This window comes from Acomys minous (assembly GCF_964271855.1).
Source record: "Acomys minous genome assembly, chromosome: 1".
Lineage (NCBI taxonomy): Eukaryota > Metazoa > Chordata > Mammalia > Rodentia > Muridae > Acomys > Acomys minous.
In genome coordinates, this window is record NC_140483.1 from 94,822,938 (window position 1) to 94,838,321 (window position 15,384).

General features: G+C 44.9%; 1 protein-coding gene across 2 annotated transcripts; it reads left to right on the forward strand.

The window, feature by feature from the left end:
- The first annotated feature begins 1,807 nt into the window (after positions 1–1,807).
- DNAJA1 (DnaJ heat shock protein family (Hsp40) member A1) lies at positions 1,808–14,189 on the forward strand. Of its 2 annotated transcripts, none has more exons than XM_084799594.1 (9): positions 1,808–1,967; positions 3,045–3,186; positions 3,303–3,480; positions 5,951–6,055; positions 7,209–7,436; positions 10,408–10,522; positions 11,719–11,834; positions 12,138–12,238; positions 13,020–14,189. In XM_084799594.1, exons 2-9 carry the CDS (start codon positions 3,055–3,057, stop codon positions 13,236–13,238), a joined length of 1,194 nt encoding a protein of 397 aa, XP_084655720.1. In that variant the 5' UTR covers positions 1,808–1,967; positions 3,045–3,054; the 3' UTR covers positions 13,239–14,189. The 2 variants fall into 2 exon arrangements, with proteins under 2 accessions (XP_084655720.1, XP_084655721.1); XM_084799595.1 differs by lacking the exon at positions 1,808–1,967 and adding an exon at positions 2,309–2,470.
- The last annotated feature ends 1,195 nt before the right edge of the window (positions 14,190–15,384 follow it).

A 15,384-nucleotide genomic window follows, 5' to 3' on the forward strand; every position in this document is an offset into this window, starting at 1 on the left:
TGTGTTTTGTGACTTCTCTTGTAATCTGCTGATTTGTTCGGCTTCCAACAGAAGCCTAAGCAGGAGGCTGGGGAGTCTCCACAGCTCCTTGGAGGCTGGAAAGTTCAGAGCTGGAGGTCAGCTTTTAGCTACAAAGAGAGTACCAGGCCAGTCTGGGGTGTAGGATCCAAGACCCTGTCTCAAAAACACAGCCAAGGAGGGGAGAGATATGGCTTCTCAGTTAAAGGTCCTAGTTGCTCTTCTAGAGGCCCCAGGTCCAGCTCCTGGCACCACGTGGTGGCTCACAACTGCCTGTAACCTGTTATAGGGGGGCTGACTCCCTGTCCTGACGTCCGTAGGCATCAGGCACACGTGGTACACATACATACACACACGTGGACAAAACACTCAGATACGTACAGGAAACACAAAAAAGTAAAATTTAAAATGCCAAACAACAAACAATAAAATATATGATTCTAAGTATAAAAGTTATCTGAAACATTCAAATTCATGTATTCCCTGCCTATGGCTTCCTTGGGCACCTACACACAGAACTGAAAATAAATCTTTTGTTGTTGTTGTTTTTCGAGACAAGGTTTCTCTGTGTAGCCTTAGCTGTCCTGGATTTGCTTTGTAGACCAGGCTAACCTCGAACTCACAGCGATCCCGCCTGCCTCTACCTCTGCCTGCTTCTGCCTCCTGAGTGCTGAGATTACAGAGGTGCACCACAACGTCCGGCTGAAAATCAATCATTATAAAATACGTGCGCTCTACTTTTTCCAGCTTCCTTGATGTATCTATTGACTTACTGAATAAGAAAAACACTCCAGCCAGGCACAGTGGTGCATGCCTTTCTTGTTTTATTTATATTTATTTATTTTTTGTTTTTCGAGACAGGGTTTCTCTGTGTAGTTTTTGCTGTCCTGGACTCACTCTGTAAACCAGACTGGCCTCGAACTCACAGCGATCGATCTGCCTGCCTCTGCTCCCGAGTGCTGGGCTTAAAGGCCAGCGCCACAACGCCGGGTCTGGTGGTGCATGCCTTTAACTGCAGCACTGGGGAGGCAGAGGCAGGAGCATCTCTGTATGTTCTAGGCCAGCTTGGTCTGTCTACAAACAGAGTTCCAGGATAGCCAGTACTACACAGAAAAACCCTGGGGGGGGGAGGGGAGGGGGACAACTGCATTTCTCACTGTCTGTTGACTTTGCTAACTATAGATTTTGATTCACTGACTAAAACGATTAGCTAGAAAAAAATTTTTTTCATTTCTTTCCTTTTCCTACTACTCTGTAGTCAAACCTGGTGGAAAACTGACTAAAAAGAAGAGTCCATGGCCCTCCGTTTGCAAGAGGCAGCCTAAATGTCTCCCTGTTTACTGCACTCTCAGGTTCCCTCCCAAGCCGTTGTAGCCAAAAGGATCTGAAGCCTGGGCTCAACCAAAAAGCTCCGACAGATGTGTACTTGGGCGAAACCACTGGATCGCAAGCGTGCACAGTTGGCCTGGGGACCAGGGGCTGCAGAAAATCAGACTTTGGATAGGGTGAGGGTTGAGTTCCTACAGCTCCCCTTCGGCACAGCGCCTGCAGCACACATCCCGGCCTCGGGAGGCCATGGCTCCGGGACATGACCTCTCCGCCTCAAGACTTCCGCACGCTGGGCCTCAGCAGTGAGGAGCCGCCTCTAGAAGATTCCAAGAGCCTAGGGAACCTGGGCTCGAGTCCACACCCACAAGGCCCTGGGGCGCAGTCACTCCCCGCCTCCCGCGCCCCCGCGCCGTTGCCCGGGTAACCAAGGGGCGGTGGCAGCGGCAAAGGGCGGGACTTCCGGCGAGTGACGCGCCGGGGTTCGGCTACAAAAGAAGTCGGCTGCGGCGGGCCGGGCGGAACTTTCCAGAACGCTCGGTGGGTGGCGGAGGAGCCGCGTCTGCCTGAACCGCGCTGTGCTACGCTCCTCTCTCCGCTCTCCGGCACCGGCCCGCTCACCGGTGAGTCTCGGCCCCCGGGTCTCCCGCGGCCGCAGCGTGCAGTCTGGGCAGAAGACTGCCGGGGGAGCCGCAGCCGGAGGCAGTTGGCCCCGCGTGGGCGGGGACTGCGGGTTCGCCGAGCCGGGCTAGGTTTTCGGAGGGCCGCCGGGGATGCGCGGCGCCCTGCCCGCCCTCACGCCACGAGGTGGCTCAAGGCCCAAGTCCCATCGGCTCCCGGCTCAGACTTCTCGGTGCGCACCCCCGCGCCCCGCCGCCCGTGCCGGGTGGGCAGCGCTGCGCACGCGCGGGCCGCGGCAGGGGTGAGGGGCTGCGGGAGGAGCCGGGCGGAGGCTGCGGCTTGCGCTTCTGGCTCTCCTCCCTCTCTTTGTTGAGATCCGGCCTTCCCCCTCCGCCTTCTCGATCAGGGTGGGAGGGAGAAAGGAAGGAAACCGTAACGGTCGGCGCCAGGTGCCGGGGAAACCCAGAGAGCGAGTCAGCTTCGCGGGCCTGAGGGGCGAGATTGGGTAAGCTGGAGCAGCCGCAGGATGGCGACGCGGCCCGGGCACCTGCTCCCCGGGGCTGGTCTCATAGGCCACTCCTCCACCCCTGGGTGCCCAGTGTCTCTTTGCGGCGGATGTATGGCCTTTATCAGATGTACAAAGGCAGCGGTAATGTACTAACCAGTGGACAGAGCCCATCCGTGCTGCTTTTGGTTTCAGCACAACCTCTGGGGAAAGGAAACCGGAAGAAGCCCGATTGTACATGTGTTAGTGCGTAGAGTAGGAACCAGCTGCTACAAAGGCTCTCGCGTTCCCTGAAATTTATATTTAGTCCGTTAGAATGTACAGCTGAATCAAATCCGGAATTGTTACCTTTTAAGAAGTTTAGGGGAGGAAAAGTTTATGGAAGGTCGTGTTCTCAATATTAGATATGGCAAAGAATAGATTGCTTTAGTTTTGGTAGTTTATTAAAAACTACCACTTAAGAGCCAGTCATGAAGCGCACCTTTAATCCCAGCGCTCAGGAGGCCGAGGCAGGTGGGATTTTTGCACACAAAAAGGTAAAAGCTGCCTTAAAACTCCCATTTACTCATTTCAGGCTGTAAACCATGGTGAAAGAAACCACGTACTATGATGTTTTGGGGGTCAAACCCAATGCCACCCAGGAAGAATTGAAAAAGGCATATAGAAAATTGGCTCTGAAGTACCACCCTGATAAGAATCCAAATGAAGGAGAAAAGGCAAGTACATTCTCAAATAGCTAAGCAGTATCGCCATTGCTGCTGGTGCCTGAAAGCCAAGGTAGCTGTGTGCCCTGTGACAGTTATTTCTAATGGGGCTTTCTTTTCTGAAACAGTTTAAACAGATTTCTCAAGCTTACGAAGTTCTTGCTGATTCCAAAAAAAGGGAATTATATGATAAAGGAGGAGAGCAGGCGATTAAAGAGGGCGGAGCAGGTGGTGGTTTTGGCTCGCCCATGGACATCTTCGATATGTTCTTTGGAGGAGGAGGAAGGATGCAAAGAGAAAGGAGAGGTAAGAAAAATCTAGCTTACTTGCAGCAGAATAAAGTAGTAGCTGCTACTGAGAGTTGAGAATTGACTTTGATTAAATGCTTGTTTACATGTTGGTATGATATTACTCTCTGTCTCTGCCTCTCACTTCTGATTCATTTATAATTGAGATTTTATGTAATCAGAAAATAGCTAAGCCAGTCTATTGGGTATATCCAGTTCCACAGATTCCCAAGCAGTAAGTTAACAAAGGATAACAACTTGGGTGATATCCTCCACTCTTAGAACTCAGGTGAGCGCAGTGGCCTTTTTCTGTTAAAAATGAGTTGGAGTTCCAGAGTGAGTTCCAGAAAACAGCTCATTACCTCCAGATAATCTACTGCTGTTTAATCTTGCTTCAGCTTTACTAGATCAACTTATGTGCATTTAATGTTTTAATTTAAAAAGTTGTCTATGGGCAAGGTAATAGACAGCTTCATGGGGAGATACTCTGGGAAGTCAAAATAGTACTTTGGTATCAATATATAGTTTGTACAAAATAATGGGTAGACACAGTTCAGTTCTAGAACAAATGGGCAGGCCATTAAATTTCACCTGGCCCTTATAAAGGATAAGGAAGGCTTGAGGAATTGTTTACTATGTTTTTATAGGAACGTACTGTGGGCCTGATAAAAATGGCTCAGTGGTTAAGAACACTTGTTCTTAGCAGAAGACCCATATTTCATTTCCCAACACCCACAACCAAATGGCTCACTACTGACGGTAGCTCCAGCTTCAGGGGCTCTTGACAACCTCTTCTGGCCTCTGGGATTTCACATAAACTCTCATATGGGTACAAAAAATAAGATAAAAACCTGTAATCCCAATTAAGCACAGAAAAGTTACTAGCCTTTTCAGCTTAGCTCAGCTTGAGGGGGTTTTGTTATTGCTGCTACTTTGGGATATGTGCTTTGGTCAATTTCTAGAAGCTTTATTTTTCCTTTCTTGTACTCTGTAAAGTTGAGAAAGGGTGACTTTCTTCAACTTGTGAAAACTTGTTTGCATGTTCACAATAACAAAAACCCGAAGTGAAGCTAGAAGCAAATTATAATGATACTTTAACACCTTTAGGTATGATATGCAGAAAGGATTGAAACTTTATTCAGTTAAGTCATCAGACAATGCTGATGGTGGTGGATAAAGTCCTAGTGGAAGGTTCACTAGCTAGGAACTTATTAACCATCAGTGGGCAATTCCATTTCTGTAACCTGGTTGTCCTTATGTGATCTCAACTGCCTACTTCCTGTTGTAGGTAAATTATATGTGACATTCTTTTGTAGTCATTAGCCAGATGTGGGTCTTTAAGTTGATTAATTTAGAGGGAAAAGAATTCTCTCAGCTGTAGTAGCCACCACACTTAATATTGTGCCCAATAATTGTGACTAATGGTTTCAATGTTGTACACATAAAATGTGTCCATCATGCTGGGCATGGTGATGCAATCTCTGAACTCGAGGCCAGCCTGGTCTACAGAGTGAGTTCCAGGACAGCCAAGGCTGCACATAGAAACCTGTCTCAAAAAACAATTTTAAAAAAGTGTCCATTCTTAGAGAAAGTTCTGTTGGACAACACTATTACAAAAAGCATGAGGGAATGTATCGTTTGAGACAACTATTGCTAGCCTAGCAGTGCAAACCATTGAGGCAGAAGCAGGGATTGCTATTTTAGTAGTGTCTCAGTATTGCCTTCTCTAGCCAATCTTGATTAGAAAGAATTTACTGTGCTAAAGAATGTTTGGATGAAGTAACTGGCCATGTTGCTTAATAATGCCTGATAAGTAAGCCCTACAGAGATACGTTACTCTGCATTATTGTGAAATGTGCCTGAACATTGAGTGACTTGAAAGGGTAGTATTTCAATCACTGCATTTCTTTTTCTTTTCTTTTTTTTCAGAGACAGGGTCTCTCTGTGTAGCCTTGGCTGTCCTGGACTCACTTTGTAAACCAGGCTGGCCTCTAACTCACAGAGATCCGCCTGCCTCTGCCTCCCGAGTGCTGGGGTTAAAGGCGTGTGCCACCATGTTGCATTTCTAAGAGGGCCTCTTCTGTCCTTAGGCAGATAAACCTCTGACATAAATCTCCTAGTCTATGATTAGATCAGTTTGAGGATCGAGTGATTGGATGAATATTGTATATGTGTGTAGCTCAAAAAGATAGACAGCACGAGGCTGGTTTTCCATTATCCTTTGCCTTTTTATCTTTTTTTATTTTCTTAAGATTAATTTATTATTACATATACAGTGCTCTGTCTGTATGTGTGCTTGCACGCCAGAAGAGGGCACCAGATCTCATTATAGAAGGTTGCTAGGAATTGAACTCAGGACCTCTGGAAGAGCAGGCAGTGAGTGCTCTGAACCTCTGAGCCATCACTCCAGCCCTCCTTTGCTATTTTTATAGTGCCTTCAACAAATAAATATTACAGATGGGTTTCTAATGGGCAGTGTTTTGTTCCAGGTAAAAATGTTGTTCATCAGCTCTCAGTGACCTTAGAAGACTTGTATAACGGTGCAACAAGAAAACTTGCTCTGCAAAAGAATGTGATTTGTGACAAATGTGAAGGTAAGGGTTCTTACTGTTGGGCTATTAGTGGCTTCTGGGGCTGTCCTGAACTCACTTTGTAGATCAGGATGGCCTCAAACTCACAGCGATCCACCTGCCTCGGCCTCCCAAGTGCTGGGATTAAAGGCGTGCTCTTGTTTAGCTTTTGTTTGTTTGTTTGTCTTTTTTTTTTTAATTATTTAGTTTTGCTTTGTTTTTCTGAGACCAGTCTCACCATGTAGCCCAGGCTGGCCTCTTAACTAGAAAAGGGTATAGTGGTCCATGATAGGTCTCTTTATGAAGCCAGCTAAACATTTTCTCAAGAGGAAAAAAATGTATAGAGACACAGTGTAAGTTTGTGGTGTAGGTAGTCTTGCAGTTACTGCCTGCCTAACTGCTCCCTAAAGTGTCCTCTCAAGAGAGCGAAATTCTAGCTGGGCATGGTAGCAGATTGCTGTGTGTTCAGGGCCAGCCTGATCTACAAAGTGAGTTCAGGACAACCAGGGTGACCCGGGGAAACCCTGTCTGGGAGAGGGGGAAAAAAGGAAAATTCTTCATTGTTAGGCCTGCCTACCTACTTCTTTGAGCTCTTAACTAGAAGGGCGTAATACTCCACCTCTCACCTGTCCCCCACCCCTCCAGTGTTTTTGCCTGCCTATGTATATACCTACACTGCTGCATGCCGAGCCTGTGGAGGCCAGAGGAGGGTATCAGCACTGCGTGGCTACGGAGATCACACCCAGGTCCTCTGGAAGAATAGCCAGTGCTCTTAATGAGCCCTCTCTCCAGGCTCTGCCTTTTCCCATATACCCATCCCTGGACCCCGTCCCCCTCTACCAAAATCCTAAGAGAATACATGCTTTGACTTCTTGGGTGTTTTCTTATCTAAAGACACACCTTCCCTTACCTTCCCTTAGCCCGCTCCCCAACACATACCCCAACACATACAGCTGCTTGCTGACCTCCATTGCTGACTATGTGTCTGTCAAAAGGCAAGACTTCTCACCCTCTTGGCAACTGCTAAAATTTACAACTTATCTACCTCACTTTTTGAAATGGCTTCTTTTAGACTCTGAATGTGCATTTTAGGACAGGAGTCCATAAGGCCTTGAACACTAAGGAGTTAGACTTCTCTACTGCTAGAGTCACATATGTTTCTTCTAAAACTGTTCAGGCCGAGGTGGTAAGAAAGGAGCAGTAGAGTGCTGCCCCAACTGCCGGGGGACGGGCATGCAAATACGGATCCACCAGATTGGCCCGGGAATGGTTCAGCAGATCCAGTCTGTGTGCATGGAGTGCCAGGGTCACGGAGAACGCATCAGCCCTAAAGACAGATGTAAGAGCTGCAATGGAAGGAAAATAGTTCGAGAGAAGAAGATTTTAGAAGTTCACATTGATAAAGGTGAGTTCTGATCCACTCTCTAGTCTGAATCATGTTTTTTTATTCTGACAATTTCATTCATAGTGATTTGTTTTGTTTTGTTTTTCGAGACTAGGTTTCTCTGTGTAGCCTTGGCTGTCATGCACTCAGTAGTGCTGGGATTACAGGTGTGCGCCACCACGCCTGGCTCCTTAGTGATTTTTTTTTTTAACCCTCCTTCCCTTTTGTACCACTTCCTATCAAGTTCTCATCATTTTTGTGGTAGAGTTGTTTGTGGTGCCTTGATTTTTTGTTTTTTAAGGATTGCTTGCATGAGCATGAGTGGGGATTATTTACTGGAACATGGGCAGTTTCAACAGTGGCTACCTGATTGAAGAAAAGGACTCTCCTCCAGTAAACATCAACTGCCAATAATTCTTCAGAGAGGGTGTGGCCTTACGAGCCCCTCCCTCATTTGCAATTATTTTAAAGACTATCTTTAGGTTATATGAATGATCATAAGCATCTTAATATTTAAGGGTTATCTTTCTGGCTATGTGGCAGTAATTAACATTATACTGTGCACATTCTTAAGAATTAAAGAACAGCATAATAAAAGGATGTGGGCTAGCTCATTACAACTTAGATTGCTATTAGGGATTATAGGCCTATATAACCACACCTAATAAAACATTTTTAAGGAATGTGTGTGCTTCAGCTTATTAAATTTTCTTTTTTTCTACTGAAATAGAGGTTTTTCTGTGTTGCCAAGGCTGGCCTCAGATCCCTGTCCTTTTTGATGAGATAATTTTTTTCTTATTTATTTTGAGATAAAAATGGGATTCCTGCAGCTAAGAGTGGTCATGAACTCCTGGTCTTCCTGCCCCTACCTCCTAAGTGTTGGGATTACAGATGGATAGTGTAGTTAAGATTAGGATAGTGGGACTGAGTGTGGTGGTTCACACAGAAGCAGGTAGATCGCTGTGAGTTTGAGACCATCCTTGTCTACAAAGTGAGTCCAGGACAGTTAAAGCTATACAGAGAAACCCTGTCTTGAAAACTTTTCACCAGTATGGTGCCAAAAGCAAAGAAGGAAGTGCCTGCCCCTCCCAAGGCCAAAGCAAAGGCCTTGAAAGCTAGGAAGGCAGTGCCGAAAAGTGTCCACAGCCACAAAAAGAAGATCCACATGTCACCCACCTTCTGGCTGCTCAAGACCCTCTGGCACCAGAATCAGCCCAAATGCCCTCGAAAGAGCACACCCTGGAGAAACACACTTGGCCACTGTGCCATCATCAAATTCCCCCAACCACCAAGTCAGCCATGAAGAAAATAGAGGACAATAACACACTAGTGTTCATTGTGGATGCCCAGGCTAACAAGCACCGGATCAAACAGGCCATGAAGAAACTGTGATATTGATAAGGCCAAGTCAATACCCTGATAAGACCTGAGGAGTGTGTTCAGCTGGCTCCTGACTATGATGCTCTGAATGTTGCCAACAAGATTGGGATCATCTAAACTTAGTCCATCTGGCCAATTCTTAAAAAAAAAAAAAAGTGTAGTTAATGTACTTGAGCAGTGGTGAACACCTTTAATCTCTGGCACTTGGGAGGGAGAAACAGGTGGTTGTGAGTTTGAGGTCAGCCTGGTCTATAGAGGGAATTCCAGGATAGCCAGGGTTACACAGCGCAACTGTGTCTCTGTGGCTCTTAACTTTTTTTCAGCAGCACTTTACTATGTAGCCCAGGCTGCTTCTGCCTCCCAACTGCTGTGATCATAAGCCCATCCCCTAAACTTGAGCCACGGTCTCAATAGATAACACCTAATGTCTAATACACAAGATGAGTACCTGAGTTCAAATTCTCAGCACAGAAGTGGGAGATTGCTAGGTGTGGCCATACACTAGTCTGTATGCTCCTGGTCTTGGGCTGGAAACAGCATCACTGGGCCTTGTGGCCAGGGTGCCTGGTTCAGTGAGACGAAAGGACAGCTAACTCCGTGAACATAGATTTTCTGAGCTGAGCAGTAGTGGTGCACACCTTTAATTCCAGCACTCGGGAGGCAGAGGCAGGGAGATCTCTGGGTTGGAGGCCAGCCTGGTCTACAGAGTCCAGAACAGCTAGGGCTACACAGAGAAACAAACAACAAAAATAACCGTATTTGCTGTATTGGAAAATTTTCAGTATTTTCTATATGGGCCACATGGGCTAAGATATGGTATCCAGTAGTAAACATTCTTGATGTTGGTGGGGGGTGGTGGTTGATCTGTAGACCAGGCTGGCCTTAAACTCATGAGATCTCTCTCTTCCTCCTGACCTGAGTGGCTTTGATAAAAAGGCTAAAGGCCTGCAGCTATCACTGTCCTGCTATTAAGTCCAGGCTAGTAGAAACCAAACCTTTGCATGTCATGGATAATTAATCTACTACAGGCTACCTATGGTACAAGATAGTGAATTTTTATTTTACATTTTGAGCAGAATAAACATAGATGTGGGGAAAATGAGAACTGAGTGGGGGGGGCCTTCAGAATACTTGTGGATTTTTATATAAACCGAGTTTTCTTACTAGAATACTGTTGGTACAACAAAAAAGCCAATTGACACTGCTTCTTAGTTTAATAGTAGTAATTAAAGATTGTTACACAATCAAAATAGGTAATTTTACAGTGTTTGTCAGCTGCCAATTTGGTTCTAGCATGGCTGTTTTTAATCCTCAGCTTCTTGAGTGAAATAAGTCTCTGTGGGAAAGTTGGAGACTTAAGATGGGTATGCAGCTGGGTATTTCTGAGGCTAGACGCCTGACTCTGTAGAGTTGTGTCTCCTCTGTGTGACGGCTTGCTCCAGTGCCAAACTGGACTGTATGCAGAGGTCAGGACCTCTGCAGTTGTCCTGAGCACTGAACCCAGGGCCTCGGCATGCGCTGTACCACTGAGTGGCGTTCCCCAGACCACATTGTGTTTTAGTAGTTTTTATGATCCTGCTCTTAGTAAAAGTACAAAATTGTCTGTGTTTAGGCATGAAAGACGGTCAGAAGATAACATTCCATGGTGAAGGAGACCAAGAGCCAGGACTGGAGCCGGGAGACATTATCATTGTCTTAGACCAGAAGGACCATGCTGTTTTCACACGGTAAAGCCTCAGTCATGCTCCCAAACTGACTTGTTGCATATTTGGTTGAATTCTAGTTTAAGTGTCACTTTTAGAACACGGGTATATATAACAAGCTGTAGTACATCCTATAAAAGCTTATTGGCTCTGTTTCAGTTGTAAATGGCTGGAAGTAGAATCCAGACTTTAGCTTTTTGTCTTTCAAGTAAACTGTTGATTGGATTTTCTGTGAGCATAAATGGGTAGCAGGCAGCTGTAGGGCGCCTTCTCCTTCAGTTTCTGAATAGTCATTCAAGGTAATGCCTTTCACTGTTTCCCATCCTTGATTCATACTGAGCTGTATATGTAAATATCCAAACTCTGAATAAGAAACTAAAATAGACTGAACTTTGAAGGTAGGTTGGGGAGACAACAGCATGGGGAAGGAACTCATTAGGAAAGGCTGTTTCACAGGTGTCTATTCTGTGTTGGAAAAGAAGGATGAACTGGAGGGGGTGTTAGCTTTTTTTTTTTTTTAAAGAAATGCTCTCATGAGAGTTGAGCCGTGGTGTGGCACACACCTTTAATCCCAGCCATTGGGAGGCTGGGGCAAGATCTCTTGAGTTGGAAGCCAGCCTGGTCTACAAAGCAAGTTCCAGTACAGCCAGGGCTGTTATGCAGAAACCCTGTCTGGAAAAATAAACAGAATGACATAGTGGGCACAGTACTAAATACATGTAACAAAATGATATAGCAGGCACAACACTGAATATGTGTATCAAAGAAATCCTTACTGTCTCTAGAAAATGGTCATAATTGCTAAGTCTAAAATCCAGCCCAAGTCTGTTTAAATCTACACTGATTCCTGTGTTCCCAATGTGGATCTGGCTTCTTTTAGCCCCAGTATGTTTGTTGTTGTTGTTTCTCTTCGCCTGTTAAGAAACTGGACTTAAAATTAGGCAACAACGTGGGAAAAAGACATTGCTTAGAATGTTTGAAAACATTCTAAGACCAAGGCAGGCCTTCATCTTCCCTGCCTTTGCCTTCCACCTCCCAAGTGCTGGCAGTACAGGCCTACTCCACTGTGCCTAGCTGTGAGGTAGGATTTTGAAGCCTTGTTCAGCAAACTGCTGGTGCTAATCTCAGCAGTTGGTTGCTTCGTTTTCAGAATGGTGAGAGAAGTTTGCCCACTGGGGTGTGTAGTCATTTGTAACTGTGCCTCACTTGTATTGTTGTAGACGAGGAGAAGACCTTTTCATGTGTATGGACATACAGCTGGTTGAAGCATTGTGTGGCTTCCAAAAGCCAATATCCACTCTTGACAACCGAACCATAGTCATCACCTCTCATCCAGGTACAATAACTAAATGAACATGTTTCCCTGCTTGGCATTTTGATACGTAAGAAGTAATTAGTAGTGGGCATTAAGGGAAGTGTCTTCCTTTCCTTCCTTTCCTTCCTTGGTTATATATATTCTTTCTAGGGTTGAGATGAAGTTTATAGGGCCTTGAGTGAATGTTGGTTACATATTGGAAAAGCCATAAATGAAGGCAACAGGGTTGTTGGACCAAAGCTGACAGGTTTTTGTTTTTGGTTTTTCTTTGCCTTATACAAATGTAACCATACCTAAGAAAGAATTTGGTTTCAATGTCTTTAGGTCAGATTGTCAAGCATGGAGATATAAAGTGTGTGCTAAATGAAGGTATGCCAATATACCGTCGGCCATATGAGAAAGGACGTCTAATCATTGAGTTTAAGGTAAGCTATAATACTCAACAGCATTTGAGAACGGTTAGTTTATTAGCTTACTAAAATGTAATACAGACCAAGCAAATGCATTTTTACTCCCTTTATCCAGGAATTGGAACATCAGATGACCCTTTTTCCCCTTTGGTTGGGATTAGGGTCAAAAAGGCCTACTTCTTGTGATTAGCCTGGGCAGGGGTGGGGGTTGTCAAAGATAGGTTTCTCTCTGTATAGTCCATCCTGGAACTTAAACTCTGTAGACCACACTGGCCTCCAACTCAGAGATCTGCCTGCCTCTGCCTCCTTGAGTGCTGGACTAAAGGTGGGCACCACCACTGTACGAATTCTTGAAGCCACAGTTTAAGAATAATCACAACTGGTACTATGACAGTTAACTTGTGTTAGCACCTGGCCTGGGTGGTATGTGCTTGTAATCTAGCACTTGAGAGTTGAATTGGGAAGGTAAGAGGTTACATAATCTGGCTGGGCATTGATGGCACACACCTTTAATCCCAGCACTCCAGAGGCAGAAGCAGACCGACTGCTCTGAGTTCCAAGCCAGCCTGGTCTATGAAGCAAGTTCCAGGACAGCCAAGGCTACACAGAGAAAACCCTTGTCTCAAAAAACAAAAAGTCATCTTTGGCTGCATAGTAAATTCAGGGTGGTTCTAAGCCATAGTTGCAAGGTTCATCTAAAGAGATGGGTAATTACACGTTTTTCTGGGAGAAATCATTTGTGTATTTAAAGGATCTAATGATAGAGTGGAATATAACTGCGGTTTCTCTTTTGCAGGTAAACTTCCCTGAAAATGGCTTTCTCTCTCCTGATAAACTCTCTTTGCTGGAAAAACTTCTTCCTGAAAGGAAGGAAGTAGAAGAGACTGATGAAATGGATCAGGTAGAACTGGTGGACTTTGATCCAAATCAGGAAAGACGGCGTCATTATAATGGAGAAGCATATGAGGATGATGAACATCACCCTAGAGGTGGTGTTCAGTGTCAGACCTCTTAATAGGCCAGTCACTATGACATTCTATATGCAGTAGTGAATGTGGGAAGGACTGTAGTCATAATATGCTCACTACTTGGCTATTGTTTTTGTTTTAACTATAGTAGTGTTTTAAAGGTTAAATGAAGAATAAACACAAATATAAAAGCTCTGACTTTGCCCTGTATGTATGATGACTTCAATGTGCAAGATGAAAGTTTAATACTTGTAAAAAGTACTTTAAAAGTTCTCTAGCATTTGTTAGGCCATTTCTTGTGTAACTGATAATAGCTGTGTTCATTAGACTGACCTGCTAGGTATGTCTTGTTTGACCATTCATTGTTAAGCTATGGAATTAAAATTCTGTATTTAACTGGTAATCAGAAAAAGAATTATTAGCAACATGTTGGTCTGTCTAGTTGTATGACGTGAATTAATTGTGATGCATCTGCATTGTATTGCGTCAGCCATTACTAAAAGGTGGTATAATATATAATTTCGCCTGTGTTATTAGTGATAGAAATGATACATTCCTAAAGAAGTTATTATAAGCTACTGCTTAAGGGCTTGCTTCTACTAGATTGCATTCCCTTCTGCTGTGCCATCTTTAAAATATATACACATACACACACACACACAAAGAGAGATAGAAAACATGGTCACCTTTTTTCCCTTCTCAACCTTTGGGTAGTGACTTCTAAAGCCCAAGTAATTTGCAAATTAAAGTGACATGACCTGTATGTGGAGAGGTGACTTGCATGTATAATCTAGGAAGGGTGTTCCTGAGGTCTGTTACAGGCTTGCTGTTTGACTTAGGCTCCAACGTAACTGCAATTTAATGTTGGTAGTATAGCAAATTATGAATAGCGCTGTTGTATACTTAAGTCACATGTTCACATGCTTAAATCTGGATATCAGAATTTAAGCAGTTACTGAAATGTATGATCGTCTCCTAATACACTGATTACAAAGTGCTTCCAATGTGTCACTGCAGGCCTTTCTTTCTCAGTTAAATCACAGCATTGTGGGCTTTCAGGATGAAACTTGTTACTTTGTTCCTAAAATGTGCAAATAATTTATGTGGGTAGGAAATGAAAGTATAGATCTGAGCCCAAGTCAGAAAAGGTAACTGGAACCACCTGGGTGAGAACGTGAACCTCATGCCAGTCAACGGGGTCTGCTACATCTTCTGTAATGGGGAATTTAAGGACACCAGCCTCCAAGTAGACTGAAGTTCCCATTATGGGGAGAACATGAGTTTAAAAGCAAGAGACCAGGCACACCTCTAATCCCAGCTCTCAGGAGGCAGAGGCAATCTGGTCTACAAAGTGAATTAATGAGAGCTACAAGATGTTTGGCGGGTGGGGGAACACCCAGGAGTGAAGAGATGGCTCAATGGTAGCACTGGGGTCCCAGGTTCAGTTCCAAGCACCCACAAAGCAGCTCACCTGTTTTCAAATGAGTCCCCAGGGGATCAGAAACTCACTTCAGGCAGTAGACAGACAGACATGTACAAGCATTCATGCAGACAAAACATTAAAATTTGGCAGAGAAAAGGGTTTCAAGCCTTCAGTAATGTCATTCATTGGCTTTCAATTTTGGCTGTGAGTGGAGGGGTTGTTTGGTTTGCTTTTCTGAGACAGGGTTTCTCTGTGTGTAGCTTTGGCTGTTGCCCTGGAACTCTTTGTAGGCCAGGCAGGCTGGCCTTGAAGTCCTAGAGATCTGCCACCCCAAAGCCAAGTGCCATGTACTAGGATTGCATAAGAGTGTGCTGCCATACCCAGCTGGAAACCTTACGTGCTCTGATGTGTGTCAGGTCCCCTGGAACTAGAGCCATAGTTGTTATCTGCCATGTGTGTCCTTGGGAAAGAGCAGCCAGTGCTCTAACTACTGACACATCTCTCCGGCGCCCTGCCTAGGGAGCACTGGTCAGGTTTGGGCTCACTGCTTGTGTGTAGTAGCCTCGACATGAAGATGACGGTGTAGCTGAGGCTGAAGACTACCAATGCGGAGCTATATTAATCACCTCCCAGCATTTAGGAGGCTGAGGGCAAGATAAGGCACAGGATTTGTATTGGGTTTAAAGCCCAGCCTCGGCTGTCAAGCCATTCCATCATTGGTAATAGTGTCCCAATTTTAGAAATCTACCACATCTTCAGCACTCAACAAA

Excerpts from the sequence above, each read along its gene's own strand:
- DNAJA1 (XM_084799594.1), top strand. The coding sequence starts at position 3,055 with ATGGTGAAAGAAACCACGTACTATGATGTTTTGGGGGTCAAACCCAAT. Across the intron at positions 6,056-7,208 it reads GATTTGTGACAAATGTGAAG|GCCGAGGTGGTAAGAAAGGA; the intron begins GTAAGGGTTCTT and ends AAAACTGTTCAG. Across the intron at positions 11,835-12,137 it reads AGTCATCACCTCTCATCCAG|GTCAGATTGTCAAGCATGGA; the intron begins GTACAATAACTA and ends CAATGTCTTTAG.